Source organism: Coffea arabica, chromosome 5c, assembly GCF_036785885.1.
Source record: "Coffea arabica cultivar ET-39 chromosome 5c, Coffea Arabica ET-39 HiFi, whole genome shotgun sequence".
NCBI classification, from domain to species: Eukaryota; Viridiplantae; Streptophyta; class Magnoliopsida; order Gentianales; family Rubiaceae; genus Coffea; species Coffea arabica.
The window spans coordinates 36,013,319-36,025,346 of record NC_092319.1 but is presented as its reverse complement, the minus strand read 5'-3'; the positions used below and the strand labels follow the sequence as shown (position 1 = coordinate 36,025,346).

Below are 12,028 nucleotides of genomic sequence, written 5' to 3'. Positions count from 1 at the left end.
TCTTAGTAAATTATTATGTTATATGATTTTAAGAGAGGGATATGATAGAAGATTCACACAAATAAATATTAAATATTTTAAACTAATATATTGAAGGACATGATTTCCAGCTTCACATATAAGGATCTAGCTTGAGCTCCTCAACCGAATTGCACTGCTTGAACTCGACTCAATTAAATCAATGCAATCTTGAGTTTGAACTTTGATCGAACAAGCTCAACTGAGCTCGGCTCTTTTCTATGCCTATTTGGGAGAAAGCATAGCAACTCATCCTATTAGGAAACAACAAAATCTCAGTACTAGTAAGTGGGACAAAAAATAGCTTTACACTCTGGTACCCCGTATGATGGATTGCTAACTATTAAGGATTTATTTTTACATTTTCCTGACTTTTGTGCAAAAACTTACATTTAGCAAGAGATAAACTGCATGATAGCGTAGGGAACTTGTATCTTAGGCATAAAGTAGCAATTTTTAGGTCCCTAAAAGAACTGCAATTACATAAATTAGAATTACAAGTCTTTAGTGTGATAAACTATATATGGTTTAAACATTACTAGTAATGATGGTCCAGGTCCTCAATTATTTTGTAGCTTAGGCGTAAGACTGATGCTTAAGCTCGATTGACCTCCATGTTATGTTAGATATAGTCTAAAAATGTTTAACCCCTCCATGTCTATATTTGACACATGATTATTAGAAATTAATTCTATTTACAGCGGAACCATTAGGAGGTGAAATGGAAATGACGTGATCAAATTTTTACAACTGCCTTAGCAGTCAATCTGCTATGCTAACATGTTGCTTCAGACCATACTCTCCCAATCTCTAACTTTGCATTTGATGTGGAATCCTTGCAAGTGACTACATCTACGTTGGAATCTCTTACAGTTTGAAGGACTCAGTCTATAGATTTGGACAAGTTTCTTATAAGTTTGAACTATGAACCTGGGGCTTTGAGCATCATAGAGATGCAAAAGAGAAATCTTCCAGGCAAAAAATGTGTTAGTTTGCGAAAGGGAGTAACTGCAACTGTGGTTCATTCCTTGGAATTGATGTCGATTTTGATAATTACTCGTACATTATACATACATACATATGTTGCAAACATGTACAGATCTTGACGCAAAGCTAGTGTCTAAAACAGCTCCATTCACTTTCTCATTCACAAACCAAAAAATGGACTATGCAGAAGCCATTGTGATTGACTACCTCTGCTCTATCTTCCCGACATAAGATTTACAATCCCTTGGTTTCCATAGAAGGACCCAACATCCCAGTCCTCAGTGGAGGAGGAAAGTGTCATTAGCGCAACGACGATGGATCTCATGCTCGGCCGAAGCTGAGGATTTTCGTGCGTGCAAGCTTTTGCAAGCTGTGCCATCTGGTGCAAGTATACAAAAGAGCTTTTTAAGAGAAAAAATGGAAGACTGAAATTGCAAAGTTGTTATGCTAGATATAATTTACCTTGCGGGCTGAGTCAAGGGGATAAGAATCTCCAAGTCTAGGGTCAACCACTTTGCGGAGATCATCATTGGGATCTGGCTGACTAAGAACTTCTTCAAACTGTAGTGAGAAACTCAAAAGTCAATTATTTTCTTAACAAATTATAAAACTAGCCAACATGTTAGCAGTTAGAAGTCTGCGATTGACTCACTGCTAGGACGAAAACTTGACATTGGCTTTGTTTGGATTGTGAATTATTTGCCAAATTATATCTGCTTACATCATCATTACAATTTCCAACGTACCTTTTTATCTCACATACATCACATCACAAAAAGTGTTACAGTAAAAATATCTCAAATAATTCACAATCCAAACAAACCCATTGATCAAACTATTTTTTTACACACTCAATTTCATCGAAAGATGCCCACCTTTATTGCAAATCATCCCACTATAAAACATTACCAAATTGCTCCTTTCTACCATTTATCTCAAAGGGAAGAAACTTACCAAAGCTACAAGGCCCTTAGATTCAGCAACAGGACCTCCCTTAACTATGGCTTCCTTGGCCGAAATTAACTCATAAAGTACTACACCAAAAGCATACACATCAACTTTGGGAGAAACATCACCATACTGCGCATACCTGCACACAATGAATCTCACATTTGATGCTTGACCAGTTCAAATAGGGCATGCATTTGATGAGCATCAGCGCAGTACTAAGATAAAATGATAAAGGGTACCAATTCCTAAGAACTGAATATTTTTGTGGTGACCCTAAGTTGCACCATCAACCACTACTTTTCTGAGTAAATATAAAAAGCAAGAGACCTAAAAAGGAGACTCATATTCTGAAAGTAACCTGACAAGAAGTGTAAGGCCACTCAAGATTTTAGACTTCTTGTGATTTAGTAGCTCGATTAGATTTGTCATTAATGCCTTCCCAAAATTTGGGTATCCTTTTGACTCTGAATATTCCTTCAGATGCAAGTAAAAGGAGAAGCGCAGGGTTCTCAAGTATTGTTTTCCTTCTCAGAAGGCAACACACAGCATTTGGACACATCAAGGACAGACTTAAAATACAGAGGATACGTGCATGGCTTTAACCAGAACTGGTTAATAATAGGTGAAATGCACCCAAGCAACAGATCAAATAGGCACTACACTGAAGTGTTGTACTTTATATATGGTCAGACATACATGTCAACAGTATAAAAATAGCTAATAAAACTTACTCTGGTGGCATGTAGCCAAATGTACCCACTAGACGTGTGGGCAAAGATGAACTTCCAACCTCAGTCAGTTTTGTTAAACCAAAATCTGCAACCTGCAAAATCAGCGATGTACACGACCAATTAGGTCTGAAGAGGCTGTTGATAATCAATCATAAAACAAAGGGCTTGTTGTATTACCTTGGCATGGAAATTTTTGTCTATCAAAATGTTCGCTGATTTAATGTCACGATGGATGTAGACAGGCACAGTATGCTCATGAATGTACTCAAGACCTCTTGCTGAATCCAGGGCAATTTGCACCCTGGCTGACCATGACAGTGGCTCCCTCCCTATAAAGTAAAGGCAGATATACAAAATCATCACATCACCAAGACGCATGTCAATCTGATTATTACATGAATCTAAATCCTGGTCATAATAATCTAAAGAAGATTAAAGGAGCATGAAAAACTGGAGAAACAAAGACCCATCCATGCTACCTAGTTCACATTTTCACAGAACTTTTTTATAACAATCATTATGCAAGATCTGGGATGGCGCCATTCAGTAATGACTTTTCCATGCCAGCTGGAGCCTACACAACATGACTGAGAACTGAAACTCAAAGTGTAGGCATACCTGATCCACGAAGATGCTGGCTCAAGTTGCCATTTTCAATGTATTCATATACAAGGAAAAGGGAACCCTCGACACAATATCCTATCAAGCGCACCTGTATTGCATGAACAAATTGACATGCCAAAAGCACCAATTATATTAGTATCTAACCATGAAAAGACAGTTTTTAAAAACTTACACATATTTGACTATGATCCCACTAGAATATGCTGACAGGTGCCAGCAGCAAAATAACTGACAAAATATTTTAAAGATCAAACCAACTGAAACAAGTTTCAGCAGTGATTTTGAGTTCTGAATGAACAGGATTAAGGCTGATCCAACTAGATGAAAAGCCAGAATTAAGTCTAAGGATTTGGTAAGTAACATGTGCTTCACTGTTACATAGTTGTTCAGCTCTATAAGACCGATTTACGTACTGAAAATTCTCCTCTAGTCACTTGATTTACATCTAATATGCAAAGGAAGAAGACAAATATGGGAATTAAACAGGCCTATGTAATCCAGAAATGTAAAGGCTACCACTAGGAACACTAAGATTCTCACCTACTTTTTTACATAATAAAGGCAAGGTTAATTAAGCAAGTCGGCTGGAGAATGTGTTAGTTTGGCAGAAAAAGTTTTAAGCTGGTAGGTATATGCTTTATTTGGTAAAAAGTATCAAGTCAAACATCGGCAGATCCAATACCATAGGTTATATTGGTTGATCACTTGTGGATCTGACCTATTCTAGGATTGATCCCTTCTCTTACAATCATATTAATTGATTGGACAGGATAATTTACTGCACAAAAACCTACATAACCACAATTAAATAAATGGCTGGCAAAATGTATGTGTAACGTTAGAAAGACAGGGAGAGAGATGTATAATACATCACAGTCAGGCCAAATGGCCCATAAAACATGAGAAGGAATAATCATGAGAAGGAATAATCATCACAGTCGGGCCGAATCGTCCATAAAACATGAGAAGGAATAATCATCATAGATGACAGAAAACCAGTGGTAGTGGAGAAGCAAGATTTGCAGAACTTCCGTTTCCCTTTCATGGTAATTCATTTCTTGCAACTCAATAGTAATCTGCAACTATTCTAAAGACATTTTAATTTCCAAATATTCATATATATATATATTCTTCTGAAGATTGATAAAGTCTAAATTTAGACCAATCTTACAGACTCACTTTCTGCTAATTCCCCTCAATGAAATGTCACTATTTGTTTCTTGTGGTTATATCCCACATAACTTCGTCTACTTCTCAGGAAGATATATACAACTCTAACTTCAAATGTGCATGACTTAGTCTACATATATGTCTAAAATTCAACTGCAGTAACTTTGCAGGTTACGAGAATAAAAGTCAAATCACCAATAGCCAATGCTAGATTCAAAAGCACCAGTGTTCACATTGAACAACAATTGGTTCGATGCTGTGATTTTCACAAATAATTGTTGAAAAACAAGGATAGTATAGCAGTATAACTGATTCAAATGCAAATAAGAGTGATATATAAGGTTAGCGGGGGTGAAAATGGAATTATTTCAGCATATAATAATATGAAAGTCAAAATCTAGAGAAGAATATGTCAAAGTATGCCAAAAATCGTATTACCAGGTTCAGATGATGGACATGTGTTAAAACCTTCAGTTCAGCAAGAAATTCTCTTGTTGCTTGCATGTCCATTTTCTTGATTGCGGCTTTCTGCACAAAAATTTGGTAAGGAAAAATATAATACATGTAATTGACATCCAAAACTTGGACTAGTGGACATCAAAATGATATTGATTGGTTAAATTTTCATGAAGAATATTAAATAAAAGCTAATAAAACAAATATGAGACATAATTCTAGAAGATCTTGAATAGCGGAATAACCAATCGATCAAAGAAATGACAAAATACAAATAAGTAACTGGAAAACCATATCCTTATGATATAGCATTGCAACTCTAGATTAATATCCTATTCCAGCCATCCTCCTGCTCAGAAGCTCCTATATAGCATAACCTAGCAAGTTAAGGATAATGAAAGAATTATTGGGTCCTTGTCCGCATCCATCATTAACAATCATAATTTGTCCTCAAGCAGAATATTACAGAACTCAACTCTTACCACTCTGAAATCTAAAGCAATAACATTTGGAAATACTTTTATTCCTAACATGCAAGAAATGAAGCATTCTGTAAGTTTAACATTTGGTTATATAGTTTATGCATTATTTCTCACCCAGCCACCAGGTCCCACCTTCCCATCCATCACTTTCCCATTTCCCATTTCCCATCCTCTGTCCAAGGCCCCAACTCCCACAACCATACCTCAAAATATACCACATAACCAGCAATTAACTTACAGAAAGTACATTATAAGAGAAAAATAGAGTGGTCACACACCTTTAAATGTAAATGGTTTAAAGGGTGTAAGTTTTTTGCCTCAAAATTTATCTGTTGATGAAGCATCCTATATGCAATTGCAATAGATGTATTGGTTTTAATTAAGAAACTTAACCAGGAATGGACAAGAAATGGTGGAAAAAATAAAGTAGCGTCCACATCTTCATCATTCCATAGGATGGTATATCCAAATAAACAACAAACCTCGCCTCTAAGCTCAGCATAGTAAACAGCGCCAAAGCCACCTTCACCAATCTTATTAGCTAAACTGAAGTCGTCCGTAGCGTTTGCAAGCTCTTCATATGAGAACTCAACAGATTTGTCAACAGTTATGCCAGTAAGACCTGGAGAAGTTCCTTCAGCAACACCAGTGGAGTCTGAAGTTTTAACTTCAGCAACTCCAGGGGCTAAGCCAAATAAACAAAAGACGAGGATAAGTGAACTTGTTCTATTAGGACAGAGATAATACTGTCAAGTACAGGAACAACTAAAACGTGCATATAGTACCCTAAAGAAATCATTATTCAGTCACCGTAAAAACCCACTATCATGATGTCAATTTCGATTTATGAAGATATACCTTCATGTTTCTCCCTATTCAATATGAAAACAGAATGTAGCGAGAATACCTTAGAAGAGTTGGTTTGGTTACTTATGTCTAGCGCATTATCTTGCCACAATAAATTGAACATAAAGTCAAAACAGGCAGCATTTGCATCACCGGCAGAGAAGCTGGAAACCATGACTGGCACCATCAAACAAGCAATATGCAAATGCCAGACATAACTAATAATTGGACCAAATAACTAGTGGTTCAAATCATTGCAATTGATGCAAATTAAATGAGTAATCTTATCTTCTTGGAAGAGAAAGATTGAAGATCTGGTACTGATGACTGACACTACTATTTTGCAATCTGTAAGGGAGTTCAAATTATGAGCTTATGGTCATTTGAAGTGCTTTCTAAGAATTATGACATGAAAATCTCTAGAAAGTAAATTTGGTACGACCAAAACCAGGAGTAGGCACGTTTTTCAGCCATTTTGAATAGGGTAGATTTTTACAGTTCAAAGCCACACTGCATCCCGTCAAGTTTATAAGCTTTGAAAATTGCCCACACTAAAATTGAAACCACTAAGTCAATTTTTAGATGAAAACAGCCACAAGGAAGAAGTTGAGGAATAGACGTCATTGATGAATTTGTTAATAACAAGCCTCAGCTTCTTACTAGTACTTTTACTCAATTACAAATGTACACATGACACTAATCCTATCTAAAATTACCTTGTGGAATACAAGACGGCCTTTTGCATAAATTGATTAGATGTAGTAAATTTCCTTACTAACAAGGTAAAGTATCTATCTCTTTTTTCAATCGTAGGGTGAACATAATAAATTATCCTTAGGGTCGGATTGAATCCTTGGGTTCCATCTCTTTCTGTAAACTGAAAGTGGAAGCCTAAGATTAAGGTACAGAAGCCAGAAAAAGAAGCTAGTTCACAGGACAATAATGCCATTAATTTTCTTATCTCTCTCTCTCTCTCCCCTTTTTTTTTACTTTTTATTATACTTTACATCCTAGTGAAACTCATTATAAAGATTTGAAGTTGGTGAGATATCATATTGCTTCTTTATTTTCTTTTCCTTCCTTAGCATAATCTAACAATAAAAATGTTGAGATCTGAAGGTCAATCTTATACAATATGTCCAGAGGTAAAGGTCGCAGCTCGGCCATTGATCAACATTCAACCTAAACGATTTCTATATGTTAAAGCCTTCTTGTTGCACAGCAATAAATTGTACCCTTAGACAACCACCATATGTATCTTAGAGCTACAGAAGTGACCACAAAACCTTGTAACTACTTCAATATAACTTCAAGATGTAAGGCATCTTAGCTCTCCCAAAAATTGATAGATTTCTGGGCTTCCTAGCTGTTTCTAATGATGCATTTATGCCATTTAATGTACTAGTATCGGTATTAGTTGCATTAGAATTTCAGCATTCGACTAACAGCTTTGTAATTTCAGATGATGTTGAAGTATGTCACAGCACTACCAGAACAGAAATCTTCTTGACCAGCTATAGTGTCAGAAATCAAGGATGCTCTTGGAGTCAAATGTAACCCTTCAAATGAAAAAAGGCCTACCCATTAACTTTAGGTCTCGTTTTAGATTTTAGCTCTCTTAGAAGTTAGGTAACCTATCTAATCCCCTAGGTCCTCAAGAATATTTGGCCTCTAGTCTTATTTCCTGTACAGTTGTCAGCCGATGAAACAGATTCTTGGATGAGGGAAGGAATGAAATTTTGTTGAGATGTTATCATCTGCTTTCTTTGAGCACTCAAAGACACCTCACCTTGGTGATGAATAAGGAAGAAATTTAAACGTGATTATCCCAAGGAAACAGAGAAAAAGCATAAACTGGGAGAGAGATATACCTGGAGCAGCTAACTGGAACTGATAATTTGAGAGTAAGGAGATCTTCTGTGCCTTCTTCTTTCTGTAACGTACAATATATAAGCAGGTAGCAAGGAACAGTACCACAACTGCTCCCACAGCAATGCCAGCTATAGCTCCACCAGAAAATCCTGATTATAGGGAAGCAAACAATAAGCTTAGCTAGAACAGGGACTTCAGTTGACAATGTCTAGCAGCCAGAGAGAAAAAAGTCGAAACTGAACCAATATCAGAAGGCCAAAATACCTGTGCTGCAAAACAGGGGAACAAAATAATGAAATTGATGTTAAATTTCAGATATACATAGATATTCAGTTTGAAAATCACAAAAAACATCTCAAATGCTACCTGGATTTCAGGGGCCGGTAGCTTCCACTTAGATCTGCAAAAGAATAAAAATGTCCAGCACACAAAACATATGTTAGAGTTGAGAGTTGTTAAGTCAGCTTAAAACTCAGTAAAACTCAGAGGATATACATCATATGTAAAATTCATCATAAAGTCAGATAATATGCATCATAGTTACAACTCCTACATAACAAAAACCTTTGGAAGCGAATCCAACTTCGTACTGAACGGCTCATAAACAAAACTGCAATTTCTTTCCGTATACAAACTTAAAACACATATATGTTCAGCCATTCATCTACAATCAGCATAGTACTACGTCTCTCATCTCAGCACAGTGACATGGTGTTCCAACATACAAATCCATGTGTCCTAGAGTACCACATATCAAGTTTAAGAAATACCTTCTAACTTGGCATGTATCACCGCATACATCAGTAAACAAATGGAGATATAAAGATCAAGCTAACTTCTACACCAGATAATCACAAATGGTCCATTAAAGTAAGCATGTCAAGATTCTTTTCCCTAGTAATCAAAATTGTACAACTAAAATGTCAATATCTACCCACAAGGATTCATGGTTCATCATCAACTGTGGATCCAGCATTAATCATATGCCAATGACCATCAAAAAGTATATTTGATTTAATCAAGGACCTGTAATTGCCTCAAAAGGTCCTAGCATTTTCTGCATCCCTACAGACCATGCCTCAACACTAACTCTCTACAAAGATTTCAGCTTCACTATTCTTTCACAACATTGCTCCATGCCCAACATACTTTAGAGGGTCAATTAATATGGTATAAATCTCTTCCTGATTCAAAATGCACTCATTTTGGGATAACTCTGCAGTCACTTGATCACACAAAATTAAATGAACAAACAAATTCAACCCATAGACTTGATTCGAACTTGTTAGTGGTAAAAATCCTTAATTACAACCAAACTTGAGCTCAAAAGGTTTAGATTAAAGCTTATGATTTTATTCTAAGTAATGCAATGCAGCAATTCAACTATGATGCATCATTTTGATTCGAATCCAACAGGTGACATGGAGACCATAACTTCTTTTACGTCATACAAAGATTATCAACACATAATAGGTTGAGGATATACAACATTAGCACGAAGCAGGAAGAATGCTTTATCATTTTTGTACTCTTCACTAATAGAGTAAATTAAGTGCCACCATTTGCATTTCATAAATTCACAGTACATTTTCCATTGGTTACATGATAAGGTAAAAAAGATAGAATCTTACTAGTTTCAGAAGTATTGATGAAATTCATTAATGGCATTCTCTCCTACACCCTGCAAGCGCACCATTTATGGGTGGGTTACAAGTTAAATCTATCAAAGTTCCTTGAACCCCTTTTCCTAATTTTTGATTGATGCATCTCTAAAACTGTTTTCAAGTCCCAGAATCACTTCTATATAAATCTTGATTGAAAATTCAAAAAATAGAAGAGAAAAAATAAAAGAAAAAAGCAAAAGCAAGAACAACAAAGATAAGACAAGTAACTAAAGAAAACAAAACCATCAATCAGCAGTTCCTTCAGAAACTATCCTATCAGGAACCGTCAATCAAACTGCAAACAGCCAATTGTTCTTTTAGCCGATCTAAATCTTGCAACATTTTCTGGCTAAAAACGAAATTATTACTAAGTTCCTCTATGCCTTCCTCCCCCTACAAAAAAAGAAAAGAAATACTAAAAGGACACCATATTATCCAGTTTGGCAACAATCAACACAGCAAATTCAAGTCCCTTGCAGCAATGTTCCTAGGTTCAGAGAAATCTGTAATCATCTAATGAATTCGTCCCAATACTTCTTCCTACTAACTGTTCCATGAATTTCAAAATCAAACATTGCTGAAAAATGACGCCAAATTTACATACTTTGGTTACAATTGACACAAACAACTCAAGATTCTTGCATTAATATTCATGAGGCTAGCCCTAAACAAAGAGAAACCTCTAATTATCAAATTCAATACAAACATATCTAATTATTAAGTGGCCCGATCCAAAAACTCCCTTCTACTAGCAAACCACATATCTGAAAGAGTAAATCTTCTGAACAAGTCAGTTTAATTTACACTAGTGGCTCCAGATGTTGAACACATACTACACTTGTGAAACTAAGTAAAAAAAAAAATTTCCTGCACATCACGGTGCATATAAGATTAATCAATTCAAAAGTATCTAATAGTAAAAACTCACCTTTTCCAGGGATGAACAACAGACCACTCCCGGAAGTAAAATTAGCAGTTGGATTATATCTGCTGATCAAATTAGCACTCAAATTATTAGCAGAAGCTACAGACTGCAAAGTATCCCCAACCGCTATAGGCCAAGTTATGAACAACCCATAGTCCTCGGGAATCGCCTTATTCCCGCAAGAACAATTCACAGTAACATTCAGAACTCCAGTATCTGGGATATTATTAGCCGGATAACTATTAAACCTCCGCAACCACGTGGTACTCGTTAAATTCGCGTAAAATTGGGACGCAACTATATCATAAGTATCCCCCGATGAAACACTGTAATTGAAGACATGAGCTAGGAAATTCCCATTGATGCAGTCACAAGGAAATGGGATGTTTACTCTTGTCCCTGCTATGACTGTATCCCTGTCTGGGAGGGTAACCGGGTTCCAGCTGAGGAGAGTGGAAACTGGGACGCTGAAAAGATCGGCGATTAAGGTTACGTTTGAACCTCTCCAGACGTCGTAGCTGGCTAAAGCTAAGTCACAGCCTTTGCTGCACTGGGAATTGACTTGAGAAATTTGCAGTGAGATTGAGAGAAGGAGAAGGAGTAAAAGGGCTGTTATAATTCTGGGTTTGATGAAGAATAACATTTGTGAAATCGGGATTTGGATTTGGATCGGAAGCATGTGAGACTGGAGGGTTGGAGATGGGGGAAATGGCGGTCCTGTTGGAGGGAGGAGGAAGGAGGAGGAATGAAAAAGTTTCTTGGGAGTATTTGAAAATTTTAATTTAAGGATTGTTGACTGAGTTGTTTTCTGAATTGTTTAATGTTTTAGCTACCTTTGACAGAGTTGCCATCTGTTGTTGAATGATCGGAACTTTTCAAAACTAGTGTTCAAGTTGTGGTTGAACAAATATGCATTTGGATGCGTGAATGACTTTGGCTACTGAGAGAGCCAATTCAAGTCGAGTATAACAGGTTAATAGTTGCTAAAAACATGCTCAATGGTAGTACTGTATTCAATTCTTTGAATAGAATTAGCAATTTCCAATCAATTATAATAAGCGAATTTGTTCAGTCATATTGCAGCCCTAGAAACAAATTTCTGGGAAGGTTTTGTGAGATTTGCCTCCATGGTATTGTTCCAAAAACATTAATTATATACATATAACAAAGAAAATAAAAACTTTAACTCAATGCTAAATAAAATAGAATTTGATTTCATGTTACAAGCTCTTAGGAGCAAGAATATGGATAGGAAACAAGCGAGAGATCAGAGACTTAGGATATAGTGCTGGATATTTCCAC

General features: G+C 36.3%; 1 protein-coding gene across 1 annotated transcript; it reads right to left on the bottom strand.

Moving 5' to 3' along the window:
* Positions 1-1,023: 1,023 nt before the first annotated feature.
* On the bottom strand, positions 1,024-11,683 carry LOC113690656 (chitin elicitor receptor kinase 1-like). The gene is made up of 12 exons (XM_027208651.2): positions 10,730-11,683; positions 8,504-8,537; positions 8,402-8,406; positions 8,137-8,286; positions 5,902-6,104; positions 4,920-5,009; positions 3,306-3,399; positions 2,865-3,016; positions 2,688-2,779; positions 1,960-2,095; positions 1,468-1,566; positions 1,024-1,384 (listed from the first exon to the last, which is right to left on the bottom strand). The coding sequence occupies exons 1-12, from the start codon at positions 11,403-11,405 to the stop codon at positions 1,220-1,222; spliced, it is 1,896 nt and encodes a 631-aa protein (XP_027064452.1). The 5' UTR covers positions 11,406-11,683; the 3' UTR covers positions 1,024-1,219.
* Positions 11,684-12,028: the final 345 nt, after the last annotated feature.

Coding starts and splice junctions, on each gene's coding strand:
- LOC113690656 (XM_027208651.2), bottom strand. CDS start 11,405: ATGCTTCCGATCCAAATCCAAATCCCGATTTCACAAATGTTATTCTTC. Junction 3,400..4,919: donor ATGTCCATCATCTGAACCTG/GTAATACGATTT, acceptor CATGCAATACAG/GTGCGCTTGATAGGATATTG. Junction 2,096..2,687: donor TTTGGCTACATGCCACCAGA/GTAAGTTTTATT, acceptor CATTGTGTGCAG/GTATGCGCAGTATGGTGATG.